The sequence below is a fragment of the Grampus griseus genome (assembly GCF_964374135.1).
Source record: "Grampus griseus genome assembly, chromosome: 18".
NCBI classification, from domain to species: domain Eukaryota; kingdom Metazoa; phylum Chordata; class Mammalia; order Artiodactyla; family Delphinidae; genus Grampus; species Grampus griseus.
The window spans coordinates 55198559-55220857 of record NC_139012.1 but is presented as its reverse complement, the minus strand read 5'-3'; the positions used below and the strand labels follow the sequence as shown (position 1 = coordinate 55220857).

The 22299-nt window shown below is 36.3% G+C and overlaps 1 protein-coding gene across 8 annotated transcripts in view; it reads right to left on the bottom strand.

Annotated features, from left to right (window-relative positions):
• The window catches only part of NAA16 (N-alpha-acetyltransferase 16, NatA auxiliary subunit), an 80836-nt gene that overhangs the window by 21910 nt on the left and 36627 nt on the right, over positions 1-22299 (bottom strand). For 5 of the 8 annotated variants that reach the window (XM_082675702.1, XM_082675699.1, XM_082675701.1 and 2 more), the window contains 6 exons: positions 17527-17599; positions 14990-15159; positions 14494-14646; positions 7492-7620; positions 1376-1589; positions 353-546 (listed from right to left, as the gene is read on the bottom strand). In XM_082675702.1, the coding sequence (XP_082531828.1) occupies positions 353-546; positions 1376-1589; positions 7492-7620; positions 14494-14646; positions 14990-15159; positions 17527-17599 (933 nt within the window). Of the gene's footprint in view, positions 1-352; positions 547-1375; positions 1590-6773; positions 6915-7491; positions 7621-14493; positions 14647-14989; positions 15160-17526; positions 17600-22299 lie in introns of those variants that run through there. The other 3 variants (XR_014298066.1, XR_014298067.1, XM_082675704.1) reach the window with 3 other exon arrangements.

The window sequence follows — 22299 nt, the reverse complement described above, 5'->3', positions numbered from 1 at the left end:
TAATCTAGGCTACTCTCCCTATTTAAAGGCCAGCTAAGTTCAACCTTAAATTCCATCTGCCACCTTAATTCCCTTTGCCATGAAATATAACATGTTCACAGTTTCCAGGGATTAGAACACAGACACCTTTGGAGGGCCATTATTCTGCCTACCACAACTACAATTCTATCTATAATTTGCATTAGCCAAAATGTGCATATTATTACTCAAAAACAATTGATGACTATCATAATGATCTTGGCTAATACTACAAATAGCTTCTGATTTACAGATTTAAATAAATTATGTTTACGGTCAGAACAGAACGAAATAACATAAATTTTACCAAGTAAAGACAGTAAGTTCATCTCACCCTTTCTAATTTTTCAGGTATAAGTTCTTCTCTGAGACCACTGGTTTCTTCTTCTTCTTCATCCCGTTTTTTCTTTTGATTTTTTTGTTGACGTTCCCTTTCCACATGCTTTTTCTCTTCTTCTAATTTAGCCTTTTTTTGAGCTCTTCTCTGCTTGCTAAGCATTTTCTTCAATTCTTTGGCTGACAGGTTTTCTATAAATATCCAAATGAATGAAAATTCTGAGTCAATGTTTCCAATTTCCTCATATTCTTATTCAATACATACTATTAGTATAGTTTTTTGGGGGGCAACTATATAGAAGTTTTTAGAAAGTGTACTCCTAATGACTAGCTCAAACCTGGCACACAAAATGCAATAGCAAATGCTGCATCAACTAAAATTAACCAATTCTAGCCTGGTTCTGCTTCCTACACAATACATGGGTTTAGGCAAATCATCTTCTCTCAGGCTCAAGTCCCAAACTGTATAAAGTGGGGCTGATGACTATCCTCTTGGAATATGAATATATCAAGGATAAGTGCACATAAACACCCGTGATCTGATCAGAAATTTGCCTCCATGCTATTTCTCAAATATTCTTAGATATTAACATTTTAGTGAATAAAAGGCTCTATACAGATATTCTCATTGGTATTATTATTTTCAATCAAGTAGGTATTCGAAGTTGTACAAATATATATTTTTTCCCCTAAAAAGCTCAAAACTATCTTCAATTCCTATTTAAGAAAAAAAAAAAAAAAACAGCCCATAAACATTTCTATTTTTCCTGAATGGGCCCTACCAACGATAAAAATTAGAATGACTACAGGTCATTCCATTAGGGTAATTTAGAAGCATCAGTTACAGGACATCATCCTGTCGACTTTTTCTAAGTCTTCCCCCCACTTTTTTGGGTATTATCAGTTATCTAATGTTGTCTTCACATCCATCTGATAATATACTTTTTCATCGTTATGTTAATGATGTTCTGAAATTTTGTGTTCTTTTCAAATCTCTTTAAGCAAGTCCCTTTTCAGTTACCTGAATTTATTTCTTGTTGTTTGCTTTCATTGGTCAAGGGATTATCATACAATTTCAAATATATTTCAATAGCTGATCTAGCGGCCTTGAAATAGAAGGCATGTCTCCTGAGTATATCTTCTAATCTCAAAAGGTCAACGTAGGCACGAAGGGTCATCTTTCTCATGCAATAAGTATGGAAGTCAAATTGATCGTCGGTTATCTCAAAAAAATGCTTAAAAACAAAACCACAAAATTATCCCTTACGTTTATGTCAATAATGTCTACTTTTGAAAAGAAAATCATAAAAAGCCCGAAAGATAATGTAAGCAGTCACAATTTCACTTAGTTGCCCTCTCCAGTGTTTAACATATGAAGGACCTCAAGGTGTTCTTTGCATTAAACTTAAGTTTCTCTTCCTATGATCCATGCCCATTCTCTATACATTATGTTTTATTATGATACTCAATTTCTATGAAATAAGTCAGATGAAGGGAATTCCCTGTTGGTCCAGTTGTTAGAACTCAGCGCTTTCACTGCCAGTCCCGAATTCAACCCTGGTCAGGGAACTAAAGTCAGATGATCAGGTTATTTTTTAAACCTGGAAATTACAACATACTGATATTTTCGTTTTAATGAAATACTTCTCCTCAGTATTCCCCCCAAAATCAGCAACGCAGAGTTAAACTGAGCTGAACGGAGACTAAATATATATAGGTTCACACTGAATGTCTACAAATTAGATGGTTCTACTCAACCAAGAGCTCTTCAAGGACAAGCCTATCATATCCATCCCCACTACCTGGCACAGGGCCTAGCACAGTAGACATTCAATAAGCACAATATCTGCCAACTCAGGAGAGAAGCTGCTTATCATTCGTGTGACTTGTTAATTTCCTAGAGCCTCAATTATTTAACCTAAGTTAGGAATAAAGAAATATCAATATATACAGCTAATTTCATAAGGTTGCTAAGGGATCAAATAATTATTTTAAAGTTCATTCTGAACAGCAAACTGCTTTACAAAGGCAGAACATTATGGTTTTCTCTCACTCATTAAACTCCCATTTATCTACTTACATTCCATTTTAGCAAAAGTTCTTAATCTGGAGTCTACTTATAAACAAGCATAATAACATTTTCCTAAGGAGAGAGCTTGAGGCTTTCATCCAATTCTCAAAGGGTCCGTGGCCCAAAAAGGGTTAAGAACTAATCCCCTACACGGAAAAAAGACAACTAACCCTCTGACAAAACAATTTATACTTTTATTTTCTTCCCTACATGCATCTCTACCTCCATCTTCTTTCTTTTCCCCTATTTTAACTTCGCCAAAAATATATAGGAAAATGAATGATTCACTACACAAACACAGATCAAACTCTGCTACTACTTCATTTTCCCTCTGTCCTAGAGGCCTAGTAACTCACTGTGCAGAGAACACATTAGTAATTGTCCATATCATTTGATAATTTTAGTTATCTTGGTAATTAGAAATACACTATACACAGAATTACTGTAAGTACCTGAGACTTTAAGGGAAGAATACTAAGATAAAAAGAATAAAAGTATACATTGTGAAGGAAAGAAATGGGGAAGAAAAAAAATGAACATTTTAAATTAGTTTATATTTCCTAGTTCAAGAATCATGCTTTAATGTTATATTTGAAAGTTGCATTCCTCCCATTAATAAGACAAATAATAACATAAACTTTTTTTAAATCAAGGAATTACATAGTTGTTCACGGCTAATATAAATCAAGTTATATCTAGCACTATAATATCTTAAAATTCAATACAACTGACTGAGGACAAATGGCAGTGCCCAAGATCATGGCACACATAATGAGATGAAAGCATCTGAGAGATTACAGGACCTTTTTTTAAGGGTGAGAAACATTTATGTGTAAAAAGGCAGACACAAGTTTCAAGAGATATTCCTATAGCATTAGTAGACGTAGATTTAAGTCAAGTCTTAGAGGGAGCCATATGGAACCACAAACATTTAAGCCGCCTCTGTATCAGTAACAGCCCATAGGCCGCCTCTCTCCAGTTAATGTCTTCCATAAATAGGGTAACCAACTTAATCCCAGTTTGTCTGAGGCCTTCTCAGTTTTTCCACTGAAAGCCTGTGTCTCAGGAACCTGCTCAGGAATGGCATATTCCTACTTAAAAACAATTAAATAATCCTAGGTTGATTTTCTTTTTTAACTTTAATTTTGGAATAATTATAGGTAAAGGAAGTTGCAAAGATAGTGCAGAGATGTCCCATATACTCTTCCCTCAGTTTCCCCACAAGGTTATATCCTATAGTAACTATCAAAACAAAAACCTGACATTGGCTTAATGTGTGTGTATAGTTCCATGTGATTTTATCGTGTGTAGATTTGTGTAACCACCACCACAATCAAGATAAAGAACTAGTCCATTACCACAAAGATCTCCCTAGAACTACCCTGGGGTGATGTTTAAGTCTCCAAATTTATAAAACATAAAAATATACTAGATAACAAAAACAGGCAAATAGGTAAAGTTACCTTCCCTGCACTTCAGCCAAACATGAACATGATATGGTCACTTAGGTCACGCAGAAATTAGGCACCCTAATTTTAACATACAGCCTATGCCCTTAACTCACTTTCCCCCTCATCATGAACACTAGTTCTCTCTTTTGGGGGTGAGGGAAAATGCGGCGGGAATGCTGACAGGAATTGCTTAAGTTGTCAAAATTAGGCTTGTATCAAAAAATTAAGAAATGCTATTCACAGCTTAAAAGTATGGTTTTCTTTAGGAATTTCCTATTAGGCCTTCTCTTCTGACCCAGATTCTCCCACCCAGTACTTCTCAGAGTTGCTGCAGGAGACTAATAGGAGCTCATACATGGAAAGGCTACAAAAATCTCTGGACTTAAGAAATAATAATAACTAGACCAACTAGGGCAATAAGCAACTCTATTTTCTTTATAGAAAATCAGTTGTTATAAAAGCATGTGTCAGGACTTCCCTGGTGGCACAGTGGTTAGGAATCCACCGGCCAATGCAAGGAACATGACTGACTTCGATCTCCGGTCTGGGAAGATCCCACATGCCATGGAGCAACTAAGCCCGTGCGCCACAAGTACTGAGCCTGTGCTCTAGAGCCTGTGAGCCACAGCTACTGAGCCCACGCACCACAACTACTGAAGCCTGCGTGCCTAAAGCCTGTGCTCTGCAACAAGAGAAGACACCTCAATGAGAAGCCCACGCATGGCAAACAAGAGTAGCCCCCATTCGCCACAATTAGAGAAAGCCCGCGTGGAGCAACGAAGACCCAATGCAGCCAAAAATAAATTAATTAAAATAAATAAATTTTTTAAAATAAATAAAAGCACATGTCAATTTGATAAAGATTAAGATGCACTAGAAGATAAATTTATGAACTTCCTATGGTTTTGATCTATCAGAAATCTTAGATCTTATCAAAAAGTTTTAGAAATATACATTGTTCCTATTTCAGATATAAATCAATATACTAAAATAATGAGAAACTAATCACCTGAAAAAAAAAGGAAAAGAAAGCTCAATTCTTGAAAGATAAAATAGTTAAAAATATTATTATGAACACAAGTTTACAGCCAATACTTTGAAGGTGGTCATTTTGTCTTGTCTTTAATAAAACAAGTTCTAAACATCAGATTGGGTCGGACTACATAATCTTTATATATAATCCTAAAATCCTATAAGTGGGGCAAGATGAAGGCAGAAGAGGTACTACAGTGGGCCATTCTAGAAATCTAATGTTTCAAATCCAATTAGTAAGAGCATACAGCAGTATGTCCTAAGCTGAAACTGCCTTCAGTGAAAGAACTCTTGAATGAATTCTTGAAGGGAGAAGGACTTAGCCCTTCTTGGAACTTATTTCTCTATTCAATGACCTTCTATTTAGAAGGTCAACTGCGAAATTTTATATCTGAAAGGTGCTCATTTCTTTACTAAAATAGTTAAAACCTAGGCACAAAAGTAACTCAAACAGATACCTATTATATCTTTGATTTCTGTAATTACTTGTAAATCCTTACAATTATATCAAGAATTTTCTTTTAGATTATATTAATTTTATTAGAAATTAATTTCAGAAGCATTAATCAGCAAACATTTAATCACCCTATTTGTACTATACACTAATGTTTTTACACATAACCACTAGAAGAGCTAAGTCTTATAATATTCACTTTTTAGTATAAATCATTCACCATAAAGACTAGCTTACAAGTGGAATATGAAGGACCTTTTCTTACTTATCTGCTTCTGGTTATATTTTCAAGCACCAACAGCAAACCCTGAAGACACTTTGTAAAGTTTCTAGCAATAACAGTTATATAACATGACCAGAGGGTGACGATTTCTACCATGTTTTAATCTCTGATAACCAATGGTTTCCTCTAATTTTTTTTCCTTCAAAAATGCTTTCTACCAGTCAAAACATATTTCTTGAACTGGAAGTACAGCTGACCCTTGAACACCACCACGTGGGCCCACCAATATGTGAATTGTTTTCAACAGTAAATACTACAGGACTACACAATCCACGGTTGGCTGCATCCACGGATACAGAACCACGGATACGCAGGCACCGCACATACAAAGAGGCAACGAGAAGGCACAGAGGGATTCTCAACCTCACACAGCACTGGCACCCCAACGCCCACTCTGGTCAAGGGTTCAACTGCAGTAGTTCAAAATCACTGAAAACTCAGGGGAATGAAACTTAGTAATGGAATAGCTAGCAATCATAGTCTAACAATCTTCAAAAAATATTAAAAAGAGTAAAGTAGTACAGTTACTAATGTTAGGAGGAATGGGACTAGAGCTGGAAAAGTTCAGGATGACCCCCAGGTGTTCAAATTTGACTTTCACAGAAAATCTGATAAATTTCTAATTATGGTCTCGCTGGAATTACTGGTCCATACGTGCCGAGTAGGCTGTTCACTCGGGAAACAATCTACCGCTCCCTGAGAATGTCCTGGTTAATAAAAATGTCTTTCCTTAGTAACAAGCAGAATGCTTTTAGCGTGACCATCGTCTAGGAGTGTCGAAGCAAGCTAGTGATCTAGGTTTTGTCACAGAAGTAAGAGCCTGATTTAAACTTAGAATGCTTGGATACTGCCTGAAAATATCATCCAAAGGCTTTATATTTTCCAAGAAGATGAGAAGGATTTTCCCCAGCAATCCAGCCATCAAGCCCAGGCTTAAAAAGGAAAAAAACAAAACAAAACAAAGCAAAGCAAAAACTAAGCTATTTCTAAAAGGGCTCAGGTAGAATCCTAGTTCCAGTTCCCAACCAAAGCCACCCCCTAAGATTTAGCCTTCCTTTTGGGCAACCTCAGAAGTTTCACGTGGGAAAAAGGCCAAAGTGACTGCCAGAGTGCAGACATCAGGCTCACCTGACTACGACGCCTGTGGCTCTATACTGCGTCAGCTTGGGACAGTGCTGCCGAGTGACCCCCAGCTGAGGGCTGCTGAGGGCTGCCTCAGGGGTGCATTTGTGGCTCTTTTCCTCCTGTGGTCCATTTGGAAGGAGAGTGCTTCAGAGATGACAAAGAACAGGAAAACAAAAATTCACACACAAGGAAAAGAAAAGTCCCCTTACTAAGGCACATCACACACATAATCCTAGCAAGTAATAAAATAAGCTTGCAAACCAGCCACACATTGTGTACAAAGTGCTGAATGTGAGAACAAATATCCTGGGAAGACAAACTGGAGAGAGGCTGACTATAGAGCAGATCCTGACATAAAGAGGAGAGAGGTGGCCATCAGCTTGTACACCTTTCTAGGCTAGAGGTGAAAATCAATAATGGCCCGATTAGGGAACAGGAGTTTTGAGTATATGTTAATCATAGCAACAATAACTTACTAATCTTTTCCTTCTTCCTTCAGGCAAAAGTATGCAGACATGTCGAAATCATAACCATTTGAGGATCAAAAGAAAGCAATCATTTATTCACAACTTCTGAATGTCTGAAAGGCTAAAGATCAAGAATTTTTTCACAATGAAGTTTCCAAAGTAGTTATAAGAGGTAGATGATCCCATGCAGAAATCTACCTGCTTTTTTGGTCACCTTACAGGAGAAAAATAAAGCCAAAACTCTATTAACTTACCCTTTCTACTTCGTGGCATTTTTTCAAAGCATCCCCATATCTTCCCAAACGCTGATAAGCTGAAATGCATTCTGTTTGAAACCACATACATTGCATTTCGTTTAGATTTTCCATGGCAGATGTTCCTTCCTGAAATGGAAGCAGTCATAAATAAAGGAAGGAAACAAATAGAAGAGATCCTACAAATCCCATTTTCTCTTTTACAACTATGTCTACAAGGATTATTACGACAATAAATAGTATTAACAAATTGTATAACAAATATATCAATGTGCTTCCAAAAGGCTCCTATCAACTTAAAATTACATGTCTTATTTTCCAGCTCTGTTGAGATACTCAACAACCTACATAGAAAAGACTGCAGATTACTGAAGCTAAGTTTTAAACACCAAAGCTTTTACTCTATCTATTTAAGACAGTAATCCTAAGAAGCACTGCCTATCTTTTGTCTATTAAGCAAAAGCTACTTAATCTTTCCTTGCCAACTTAGGATCACTACTATTTACAACATCATTTTCAAATTGCTTACTAGTAGTTCCAAGCCTGCTTTTCAGTTTCCCAAGTCTCCTCCCTCCACGTCAGGCTATCAGTTGTCACTTCCTTTGTACCCATGTGTCTGCTTCTAACAGCATGCCAACTCTTTGCAGTGGGCTGACAAAACCAAATAATGGAATTTATTAAGAATATTTGTGGGGCTTCCCTGGTGGCGCAGTGGTTGAGAGTCCGCCTGCTGATGCAGGGGACACGAGTTCGTGCCCAGGTCTGGGAACATCCCACATGCCGCGGAGCGGCTGGGCCTGTGAGCCATGGCCGCTGAGCCTGCACGTCCAGAGCCTGTGCTCCGCAACGGGAGAGGCCGCAACAGTGAGAGGCCCGCATACCGCAAAAAAAAAAAAAAGAATATTTGTTAACTCAGGCTCAGTGTGTATTCTAGAAGAGTGTAAGACATAGAGTACCTAGTTTCAGTGCAGGGGCACTGGAGCTTTGTCACAATTTAGAACAGTTATTTAAAATATACTTTATGTGACCCCAGTAAAGACAGTAAAAATATGGGTACATTTATATAAGTTTAATATTCACTTCTCTTTCACACCCATTGTGAGTTATCAGTTCAATTTTCAGAATTCAAGTATAAAAACTAGTTATCTCTGGGTAAAGGAAATTATGGTGGTATTTTATGTCATCTTTAGGGCTGCATATATATTCCATTTTTTGATGACTACATATGTTTATAAGAAATCTACATCATTTTTCATTTCAAAACTTTACTAACTAGAACTTTCCAACTTGCCTCAGCAACTCTACAAACATTCTAAACTGTGAAAAATCTGCAAGACGGAAATATGAGCACTGTACTCACTTATTACCAAGCAGATATAAACTGATTATCAGAGTCATTAGCAATTCTCCTCCCCCAGTTCAGTTATCCACCACACGTTAGGGACACGCCTGGCCAGTGAAGCAGTATGGATACACTAACAGGCTCTCCACACGGCACAGCAACTTGTCAAGAGTGGATGGGACATGATTACGAGGAGCAAGCTGAGCCCCCGACTTTGAGGACTACTCTCCTCGAACAGCCAACCTTTCCCCTTCTTTCTTCCCCTTCATTCTTCTGGGCCTTTTCAGACATATCCAAGTTGGCTGTGGTTTGCTGTGTGGGTGTTTTCTGTTTTTTATTTTTTTTAAACCACTGAATTTATTTAACTTAAGAAGTTTTATATACTCATTTCTAATTGTACTTTATTTCTAATCTAGCGTGGCCTTCCAGGTGGTACTTTTCTCTACAAGGATCACTGCTTTTACATCTACTCTTGGACTTTCTTCTAATTTCTAATCTTCAAAATTGTGCCACAGTGGAAAGGGCACTGAAGAGTTTGAGCCCCGGTACTACTGACTATGTGACCAAAGATGATTCAAGTAACCTCTTCAGAGCCTTAATTACCTTGCTGTAAAATGTCATGTGATTTTACATGGGATTAGGTGCTATATGAACATAAACAGTACTACTATTTTCCTAATTTTTTCTCTAATACCCATCATCCTTTTTTATTGATATAGCTAATGTACAATAATTTGTTATAGGTGTATAACAGTAATTCACAATTTTTAAAGGTTATACTCCATTTATACAGTTATAAAATATTAGCTACATTCCCTGTGTTGTACAATATATTCTTGTAGCTTATTTATTCTATACACAATAGTTTGTATCTCTTAATCCCTTACCCCCATCTTGCCCCTGTCCCCTTCTTTCCCGGCCCACTGGTAACCATTAATTTGTTCTCTATATCTGAGAGTCTGTTTCCTCTTTGTTATATTCGCTAGCTCTATTTTTTAGATTCCATATATAAGTGGTATCATACAGTATTTGTGTTTCTGTCTGACTTACTTCACTTAGCATAATACCCTCCAAGTCCATCCATGTTGTTGCAAATGGCAAAATTTCATTCTTTCTTATGGCTGAGTAGTATTCCATTGTATATACATATATACTGCATCTGCTTTGTCCATTCTGTTGATGGACACTGGTTGCTTCCATATATTGGCAACTGTAAATAATGCTATGAACATTAGGGTGCATATATCTTTTCGAATCAGTGTTTTCATTTGTTTCTGGATTTATACCCAGGAGTGGAACTGCTGGGTCATATGGTATTTCTATTTTTTCTGAGAAACCTCCATACTGTTTTCCACACTGGCTGCACCAGTTTAGATTCCCACCAACAGTGTTCCCTTTTCTCCACATCCTCACCAACATTTATTTGTGGTCTCTTTGAGGGCAGCCATTATGACAGGTGTGAGGTGACACCTGACTGTGGTTTTAATTTGCATTTCTCTGATGATTAACAACATTGAGCATCTCTTCATATGCCTGCTGGCCATCTGTACGTCTTCTTTGGAAAATGTCTATTCAAGTCTTCTGCCCATTTTTTCATCATGTTGTTTGTTTTTCTGACGTTGAGTTGTATGAGCTGTTTATTTTGGATATTAACCCCTTATGAGTCACATCATTAGCAAATCTTTCTTCCCATTCAGTAGGTTGCTTTTTCATTTTGTCGATGGTCTCCTTTGCTGTGAAAAAGCTTTTAAGTCTAATTAGGTACCATTTGTTTATTTTTGCTTTTATTTCCTTTGCTTTAGGAAACAGATTCAAAAAAATTGCTATGATTTATGTCAAAGAGTGCTCTGCCTATGTTTTCTTCTAGGAGTTTTATGGTTTCCAGTCTTACATTTAGATCTTCAATCCATCTTGAGTTTATTTTTGTATACGGTGTTAGAGAATGTTCCAATTTCATTCTTTTACATGTAGTTGTCCAGTTTCCCCAGCACTACTTACTGAAGAGACTGTCTTTTCTCCACTGTATATTATTGCCTCCTTTGTTGTAGATTAATTGACCGTAAGTGTGTGGGATTTCTTTCTGGGCTTTATTCTGTTCCACTGATCTATGTGTCTGTTTTTGTGCCAATACCATTCTGTTTTGATGACTGTAGCTTTGTAGTACAGTCTGAAGTCAGGGAGCTTGTTTTGGCTATTCAGGGTCTTTTGAGTTTCCATAAAAATTTTAAATTATCTGTTCTAGTTCTGTGAAAAAAATACCCTTGGTATTTTAATACCAAGGAACTGCACTGAATCTATAGATTGCCTTCAGTAGTATGGTCATTTTAACAATATTAATTCTTCCAATCCATGAACACAATATATCTTTCCATCTGTTTATGACCTCTTCAATTTCTTTCATCAGTGTCTTACAGTTTTCTGAGTACAAGTCTTTTACCTCCTTGGATAGGTTTATTCCTAAGTATTTTATTCTTTTTGATGTTATGGTAAATGGGATTGTTTCCTTAATTTCTCTTTCTGATAGTTTGTTGTTAGTGTATAGAAATGCAACAAATTTCTGTATATTAATTTTGTATCCAGCAACTCAATTCATTAATGGGCTTTAGCAGTTTTCTGGTGGTACACTTAGGATTTTCTATATATAGTTATCATGTCATCTGCAAACAGTTACAGTTTACTTTCTTTCTAAATTGGATTCCTTTTATTTCTTTTTCTTGTCTGATTGTTGTGGCTAGAACTTCCAATACTATGCTGAATAAAGATGGCATCAGTGGGCATCCTTGTCTTGTTCCTGACCTTAGAGGAAATGCTTTCAGCTTTAGAAAGCATTCAGAAATGATTTAGAACATTACTGATGTTCTGTCTGGATGATCTGTCCATTGATATAAGTGGGGTATTAAAGTCCCCTACTATTACTGTGTTACTGTCATTTCTCCCTTTATGTCTATTAATATTTGCTTTATGTATTTAGGTGCTCCTATGTTGGGTACATGTATGTTTACGATTGTTATATCTTCTTCTTGGATTGACCCCTTGATCATTACCATCGTTCTTGCTAATACTCTGCACCACCACTACATCTGCCACTTTACAATTACTGTTGATCCTATGCCATATGAGTTTTAGAAATACTAGTTTGTATCCTACTACACAATTCTAAAACATGGGTTTTAAAGAGTCTACCTAGGGCTTCCCTGGTGGCGCAGTGGTTAAGAATCCACCTGCCAATGCAGGGGACATGGGTTTGATCCCTGGTTCAGGAAGATCCCACATGCCACTGAGCAACTAAGCCCATGCGCCACAACTACTGGGCCTGCGCTCTAGAGTCCGTGCGCCACAGCTACTAAAGCCCACGTGGCTAGAACCCATTGCTCCACAACAAGAGAATCCACTGCAATGAGAAGCCCGCGCACTGCGACAAAGAGTAGCCCCTGCTCACCACAACCAGAGAAAGCCCACGTGCAGCAATGAAGACCCAACACAGCCAAAAATAAATTAAAAATTAAAAAAAAACAGCTCTTTTACGGTAAGAAACAACAAATGGTCCATAAGTAGTAGCTTTTAATGAAAAATTAAACCTATATGTGTACATGTATATCACATGCATAGACCACATGTTGTTTCTTTCTCATCATAAATATATACACAATACAGATATATGGTATACGTATGTGAGATGTGTGTGCATGTGTGTTTGTGTGTGTATGAATGACATACCATTTGTCAATACCAAGTAATGTCAGTCTTAAATTTCTGGGTAATTTCATGGGTAAAAAATGATATATTGTTTTTTTCCCTGATTATTAATGAAGGTATCTTTTGGCCATTCCATATTCTACTTCTGTGAACTAATTATTCATCTCCTTTGCCCATATTTGTATTGTCTCATCTTTTTCTTATTGAGTATTGTGTGTGTATGTGTATTTAATGTTTCTATGACATCATTCTTGCAAGTAGTTAAATTTTCACAATAAAACTTCAAGCTAGGGCTTCCCTGGTGGCGCAGCGGTTGAGAATCTGCCTGCTAACGCAGGGGACACCGATTCGAGCCCTGGTCCGGGAGGATCCCACATGCCGCGGAGCAGCTGGGCCCGTGAGCCACAACTACTGAGCCTGCGCTTCGCAACAAGAGGCCGCGATAGTGAGAGGTCCGCACACCGCGATGAAAGGTGGCCCCCGCTTGCCACAACTAGAGAGAGCCCTCGCACAGAAACGAAGACCCAACACAGCAAAAATAAAAATAAATAAAAAAGGCTGTGCTGAACTGTATGGAGGAGTTCAGGTTTTCTGAGCGTTAGCTGTCCTGGACTCCTTGTATGGTGCAAAAAAAAAAAAAAAAAAAAAAAGTTCAAGCTATTCTGCGGCTTCTAAATTATAAGGGGTTTCCCTTAACACCCAGACACAACTAGACTCTAGTTAACATTTAAACAAGGTGGTACATTGGTGCTGTATCAGTGATACATTAACATCACAGAGCACAGTGGTAACTTATTTTCATCCTCAACAACTTACTTACAAATACCAGCACTAAAGCCCCCTACTTTGTATGTAATGCACTAGGAGATATAAATTATTTATTTTGAAGTATCTTAATTAAAACTTGGAAATCAAACTTGAAACATGGTTTTCTCATAATGCCTCTATGTTACATTCAATGTGTAACTATTTCAGCGAATTCTTTGGCTTTCTTTATAAATTCTTCTTATATGAGTTGGAAATATCTTCTCCAGTTCTATGGTTTGCCTTGTCATTTTGCTTATAATTATTTTTTGCTATACATTATCTTTAATTTTGATATAATCAAGTGTATCAATTTTACTCTTGTACCTTTATGTGTTTGGTGTCTTAAGAAATGTTTCCTACCTTGAGCCCTAAAGATAAACTTCTATACTTTCTTCCAGAAGTGTGAAAGGTTTGCTTTTAGATCTTTAATCCACCTGTAACTGATCTGTGTGCAGTGTAAGATAAGGATGTCATTTTATTTTTTTCAACACAAATAAATAATTATCCAAACAGTATCTTTTCATCTCTGATTTTTAAAGCACCTCTGATACATACCAAGTTTCCAAATATGTGTGAATAGTTTTCTATTCTGTTCCATTAGCCTCCTTATATTTTTAACCATAAACGTGTACTGTTTTTACAATATAACAGAAAGTCTGTGTAGAAAAGGATATGAAAGGATGGTGAAAGATGAAACAAAGGAATAAATGTTTAGCCTAACAATTTGAAAGAACTTAAATTCTTAATGTCACAGAGACCAGTAGTCCTCAGAAGTTAGTTCTACAGAGAAAGAACTCTATGAGCTATTACGAAGTTAAGACACTGTAACTGAGAAATTAAACAGCAGTCACAAATTACTAGTGAAACAAAAGAACAATAAATCAAATCTTGCATATGAGCACTGAAGTATGGCATAATGCTTATTTCTGTATAAAGGTATTTTGCTCCTGTTATTGCTTTTTAATCATCTCCCACCAGAAGCACACGCACATACATCAACCACAGTAAGAAAGCATACTTAGGATGTGAGCTAAACAAGATTAAAAAATAATAATAACAAAAGTGAATTCTTAGGAACTTCAGCAGTAAACTTCACACATCACCACAGAACTTAACTTTAATTTTACTAACTCAGACAATTACACGCTATGTCCTACCCTTGTGAACTTGGAGCACATTTCCTCTGCTTCTTTTATCATATTTGCTCGAAGCATATACTTTGCACATTTGGAGTTGATGAATCTATCGGCTGTGTCTAAAGACTGAGCTTCATCCATCCACTTGGCAGCTTCTCTGAGATTACCTATATGCTTTAAGAAATGAAAGTATTAAAGAAATCACTGTTTATGATTAACACACTATGGGTACAATATAATGGAAAAAGTTCTTAAAGACAAATTAGAGATCTGTTACATTTCTGTCAAGTTTATCTAGAAGTCTTTAGATACATTACAATTCATATTTACTAAGAGCTGAATGAAACTATTCATACTGACTATACAACTATGTAACATAAAACTCCTTAGGATTATTAGAATATTAGGAATAGATTACCAGGGTGTCCTAAAAGTTATCTCTACACAGAAAGAACTCCAAGCGTTCTTAAAATGGCCAAATTCTTCAACTACTCAAAAAACATGACAAAGATTTTACCTTGTAAATTTTTGCTTTCATATAGAATAATTCTATTAGAGTTGGAGTACTAGCAATTGCAGCATTAATATAATCCAAAGCCAAAGAATACTGCCCAAGTTTATCAAAGTGCTGTGCCAGGAAATACTGAACCCAGAGTAGTGTCGTTGGGGGTTCTGTCTCCCCATTCTCTGCAATCAAACAAATATACATCATTACAGGGAATGAGGCAAAGTAGAGCAACTCACATACTTTCTTTCTCCCAATGCACACTGAAATTGACTATTACGATAAGCAGTACAAATCCAGCAAAAATGACCAAGTTCAACAGAAAGAGATATGACTTCATGTCGTAAAGTTCAAAAAGTAGCAGCCAAACAGAGAAACAAGATGCTGGTTTCATAGGCTTCTACCCATACCTCACTCCAAAGAAATAGTTTGGGGAAAAGAGGTAAATCAATCTAACTCTACGAATTCTCAGGCTGAGAGCATAAGGCAGCAGGTCCAGGAAAAGTCAAGGAAAATAGCTTGAAGAAAAGATGTCCCTAACTAACACTGCAAAATTTCCACAAAGGCAAGAATGGCCAGGGCTTACTTAGCATTGTAAGTAGGCCTCGACACTACATCAGGGAAACCCAAAATTGAAGGGTATTAGGAGGACACATTCCTGACAAGATGGTCACACAGAATCAGCGGAGCTCCATCTGGTTCCCCATTCTGTACACTCAACCTACAGAAGAGTAGATAAAGAAATACCAAGCACTCAAAATGGATTTCAGAAGGGAAGACACACAGGTATAAAATGAGGTAGAAAGAGCAGAAAGGAGAATTTACTCATGCCACCTCAGAAAACACAGAAGGTCTCCTGGACTAGATGACCAAATGAAATGACAACAATGAAAACACACAGATTAGCATAAAATTAAAACACAAATAATAAACATAGGCAAAGAGCCAAGCATTTATCTTGCTCCTCTCATATAAACTATATTTCAGGGGAACCAAATATTTGATGAAGAAAAGTTCTTTACTTGGGATTGACAATATATACACTAATATGTATAAAATAGATAACTAATAAAAAAACACTTCTCTATAAGAATTCCAGCTAATAAATGCAGAAGGAATGATGATTAGAATGAAATAAGGGATGAAGGCAACGATTCTCAGTGGCTGCAAAAATCATTAGGCCAATGAAGAACTTTTAATGGGCAGATTAGGCTGACAAACATCAAAATCCTGATCAATCTTAATATCACAAAAAGAGAGACAACCAGAATGTTTTCTGCCTTCAGATGTGATATAACAGGAAGTACAAAGTGTCACGTATGAAGTATTCATACGGAACCTGAATCTAATCAAGCCTGTAAATCTAGGGGAATTGCCTGGCGGTCCAGGGGTTAGGACTCCACGTTTCCACTGCAGGGGGCATGGGTTCAATCCCTGGCTGGGGAACTAAGATCTCACTTGCCACACGGCAAGGCCAAAAAAAAAAAAAAAGTAGGTAAATCTAACTCAAACTTTGTAAGAAATATGGATGACAGCAAAATGTATTAAATGATACCATGAGAAGACAATCAGCCAACTTCAAAACATGGCACGTCCCACAAGACACGTGGCCTTTCAACAAACAGAAAAAAAGGGAAAGGAGTGGACAGTACTGCTCAAGATCAAAAGAATATCAGAGACATAACAATCAAATGTAAAGTGTGGACCTTAGCTGGATCCATATTCAAATAAACCAGTTATACAATTTTTTAAATAATTGGGAAAATTTGCATGCGGACTGGGTGTTAAGATACTGTGGTATGAGAGTTAATTTTGTGTAAGACAGCACTGTGGCTACATCTTGTGTTTAAGTGTTTTAAACAGTTAGAGATGCATACTAAGGTACTGACAGGGGAAACAGTATGTTTGCTTTAAAAATACTCCAGGAAAAAGAAGTCGACAGAAGATACTTCAAATAATACTGGTGAAACACTGATAAAAGAAGGTAGGTGATGGGGACACGAGGGTTCATTATTTACTTCTGTGTCTGTTATTTTATTGTGAAATTTGTTTCAAACTAACAAGAACAAAAGGATGATAACAAATAAAAGATGCAAGAAGAAACCAAAGGTACCATTTGCATGACTGAAAGCATTCTAGAGTGTTTTCTAAATAAAGCTGCCTTGATTTACATATGCCCCTACAAACAGAAAAACAAAGAACCAAATTATACAGGATTTAAAGTAATATAAGAGTAGAAAGAACAAAGAAGTAGGAATTCCCGAAAAATACATTTCAACATAACCTAACTACTTGATCTTGGTCAAGCTGCTCAACCTCTCAATTCTGTTTATTCATATTAAAATGGAGTTAACTCTCCCCTGACAAGATTAGGACATTTTTAATTACTTAAGATTGCAAGTGTTCTTCTCATTTCATTCACTAATTCAAAAACTATTTAGGGAACAGCTATCATGTAGCACATACATAATAAACATAAGATAGTGTTAGTGACTGAAAATGGATTGAAATGAGTAATCAAATTTCAACTCAATCTAATTTAAACTTACCATAAGGGCTAAAAAAGTCACACGTTTTCAGAGAGGCTTCATAATTAGTAACAAGCTCCTGGATTATAGAAATCTGTTAAAGAAACATAGTTTTAAAATTTAAAAATATTTTATGCAGGTATTTTTATTTACTATGGATTAATTTAGATGTGGAAGCAATGTACAGCTTACTTCAGTACAATAAATTAACTATAAATTGGGGTGTCTGCTTTTCCCTACTCCCTGTGCTGGGGAAATTAGAAAAACAGAAAACGTACTGCTCTCTTTATCAATAGTAAAACAGAATCTCATTAATTTCTCATCTCAATAAATATCAATAGTTTCAGGTTTTGATGGACAAATCATCACTAGTTACCACACACTCTTCTTCTTTTTGGCCAAAGAACACACCTGTATAATATATTATTATTAACAATTTATTTGCCTTTTGCTTCCCATTGTTACAGGGTGAAGTTGTAAGCCATTATATATTCAGATTTTCTAAAATGTCACTCATTACAAAAAAGTCAAGTGAAATCATCTAAATTATACAGTGAGTTGATGGAAGAAGTTAAGTAAACTAACTAGATGTTTAAACTACCTTTGTTTTTAGTGATCATTTTGATAGATTTTCATTCCAATGCTGCACTTAGGTAGGACTGAAATATTATACACTACACTGTAAACATGCTATGCCCTGAAAGTGCAAAAGAAAAGTGGCATGAGTTAGAAGTGGCAGGGGAAAAAAGTAGCTTCTATGCATGGCTTGTTTTAAATGTCTGTTGATGTTACCTGTTCAAAATGAGTTAGAAAATATAACCACCTTATTTGTGAACTTCAGAAAAACAAAGGTCAAAAGTGAAGAGAAACCATTAAAACTTATAATAGTATGTGACCAATACAGTATTATTTTAAAACCATCCCACTGACAGCAGTCAAAAAAACCAAAAAGATCAAATTAAAACACTTCTCAGGCTTACATGATCTCTTTCTGACAAGAATGTTGCATTGTAGGCCATAATTCTCTTAGATAGAAGGGCAATAAGGAATAGGTGGGACAGCACACATTAAAAGTGGGGGAAAATATGTAAGTAACATATAAAAAACAGAACGTGAAAAGAAGTTACGCACATTATGACTTCACTAAAACATATATGTATAGATACATACTCATTGGAAATATGACCAAATGGATTAGGGTAGTAGAATATGAGGACACTCTTTTAAAACACAATAATGCTGTATTATTTTAATAAGATTTTTAAAGCAAAGGACTGTTTAAAAAGAATGGTTATTAAAATGTGAATAGACCTATAACTAGTAAGGAGATTCAACCAGAAATCAACAACCTACCAGAGAACAAACATACGGATACCAAGGGGGGAAGGGGAAGTGGGATGAATTGGGAAACTGGGATTGACATATATACACTGCTATGTATAAAACAGATTAACTAAAGAGAACCTACTGTATAGCACAGGGAACTCTACTCAATGCTCTGTGGTGACCTAAATGGGAAGGAAATTCAAAAAAGAGGGAATAATGTATACATATAGCTGATTCACTTCACTGTACAGCAGAAACTAACACAACATTGTAAAGCAACTATACTCCAATAAAAATTAATTTAAAAAACAAACAAACAAAAAACCTACCAACAAAGAACAGCCCTAGGCCCAATGGCTTCAAAGGTGAATTCTACCCAACATTTTAAAAACTAATACCAAACTCTGCCAAAAAACCAAACAGAAGGGTACACTTCCAAACTCATTCTGAGGCCAGCATTACTCTCATACCAAAGCCAGACAAAAGCCAGACAAAAGCACAAGAAAAATACTGACCAACACCCCTAATGAATATGGATGCAAAATCCTCAACAAAATACTAGCAAACATGCCTCAGCAGCGTATTAAAAGGATTATACACCATGACCAAGAGGAATTTATTCCTGGAATGCAAGGATGGTTTAACATAAAAATTGATCAATATAACTTGCCACATCAACAAAATGAAGGAAAAATACCCACGTGATTATCTCAATTGCTGCAGAAAAAGTATGTGACAAAATTCACCACCCTTTCCTTATAAAAACATTCACCAAACTATGAATAGAAGGAAACTATCTCAATATAATGAATGCCAAATATGAAAAACCCAGAATGAACATCATACTTAATGGTGAGAGACTGAAAACATTTCCACTATGATCAAGAACAAGGCAAGGATGACTGCTTTCATCACATCTATCATCATAGTACTGGAAGTTCTACTGCTGGAAGGCAAGAAAAAGAAATAAAAGGTATTCAAATAGTAAAGAAAGAAATAAAATTATCTCTGCAGATGATATGATCTTACTAGTAGAAAACCCTAATGATTTCACAGAAAAACTTGTTAGAATAAATGAACTCAGCAAAGCAGCAAGATACAAAAAGTCAGTACACAGAAATCAGCTTCACTTTTACACACACGAACAATCTGAAAAGGAAATTACTAAAGCAATTTCATTCACAACAGCATCAAAAAGAATAAAATACTTAGAAATTAACTTAACCAAGGAAGTGAAAAACTTGTAAAATGAAAACTATAAAACATTGCTGAAAAAAATTCAAGATGACACAAATAAATGGAAACACATCCCATATTCATGAATTGGAAAAATTAATATTATTAAAATATCAATACTACCCAAAGAGATCTATAAATTCAACATTCTCTCCATCAAAATCCAAATGCCTTTTTTTTTTTTTGCAGAAAAAGAAAAGCCCACCCTAAAATTAACATGGAATCTCAAAGAACCCCAAAGAGCCAAAACAATCTTAAAAAAGAACAAAACCAAGAGGACTCACTCCTGACTTCAAAACTTACTACAAAGTTACTGTAATCAAAACAGTGTGGTACTGGCTTAAAGACAGATGTAGAGACTAATGGAATAGAACAGAGAGTCCAGAAATAAACCCTCGCATATAAGGTCAAATGATTTTTGACAAGGGTGTCAAGACCAATCACTGGAGAAACAGAAGTCTTTTCAACAAATGGTATTGGGAAAACTGCATATCCACATGCAAAAGAATGCAGGTGAACCCTTACCTAATACCATGTACAAAAACTAACTCAAAATGAATCAAGGATCTAAATGTAAGACCTAAAACAATAAAACTCTTAAAAGAAAACATAGGACAAAAACTTCACAATATTAGATTTGGCAATGATTTCTTGGATGTGACACCAAAGGCACAGGTAACAAAAGAAAAAACTGACAAATTGGACTTCATAAAAATTTAAAAATTTGTACACCAAGATGCCATCCATAAAGAGGCAACCCACGGAATAGGAGAAAATATTTGCAAATCATGTATCTGATAAGAGGTTAATACCCAAAATATATGGAGAACTAAAATTCAACAACAAAAATCTAATTCAAAAATGTTTGATAAAACACTTGAATAAATATTTCTCCAAAGATATACAAATAGCCAGTAAGCACATGAAAAGATGTGCAACATCACTAGTCATTAAGGAAATGCAAATCAAAACTACAATGAGATGCCACCTCACACCCAGGAGGATGGCTACTTTAAAACAAAACAAAACAGAAAACAACTGTAGACAAGGATGTGAAAAAAACTGCAACCCTTGTGCACTGCTGGTGGAAAATGGTACAGCTGCTGTGGAAAACAATACAACAGTTCCTCAAAAAGTTAAAAATACAACTACCAAATGATCCAGCAATTCCACTTCTGGCTATATATCCAAAAGAACTGAAAGCAGATCTCTAAGAAATATTTGTACATCCATGTTCATATCATTGTTCATAATAGTCAAAACGTGGAAGCAACCCAAGTGTCCATGGACGGAAGAATGGATGAGCAAATGTGGTATAGCCATACAATGGGATATTATTAAACTTTGAAACGGAAATTCTGAAATGTGCTACAACATGGACGTTACGCTAAGGGAAATAACCTAGTCACAGAAAGACAATTACTGTATGATTCCATATCAGCCTACTTAGAGTTGTCAAAATCATAAAGACATAAAGTATAATGGTTGTTGCCGGGGGCTAGAGGGAGGGAAAAACAGAAAGTTGTTGTTTAAAGGGTACAGAATTTCAGTTACACAAGATGAAAAGAGTTATGGGGATGGATGGTGGTGATGGGTGCACAAAAATGTGAATGTAGTTAATACCACTAAACCGTACACTTAAAAATGGTCAACATGGTAAACCTTATGTTAAGTGTATTTTGCTGTAATAAAACAACAACAACAAAAAGGTGGTTCTAAAAGTGCAATCCTCACCATCAATATCATAAATGTCAGCATTAGCATCATTAGTAGTTTGTTAGAGATGCAAATTTTTGACCAAACTCCAAATTTATAGAATCAGAAACTCTGAGTCTAGCAATGCTTTTAGCAAGCCGCCAGATAATTCTGACATACCCTAGAGTTTGAGAACTGATTTTTAAAAGTGCTGCAATAAGACTATTACTACAAAGCAAAATAAAAACCAATAGGCATTTTTAGGGACTTGCCTGGTGGTGCAGTGGTTAAGAATCCACCTCCCAATGCAGGGGACACAGGTTCGATCCCTGGTCCAGGAAGATCCCACATGCTGCGGAGCAACTACTGAGCCTGCGCTCTAAAGCCCACGAGCCACAACTACTGAGCCTGCGTGCCACAACTACTGAAGCCCACACACCTAGACCCCGTGCTCCGCAACAAGAGAAGCCACCGCAATGAGAAGCCCACGCACCGCAACGAAGAGTAGCCCCCACTCGCCGCAACTAGAGAACGCCT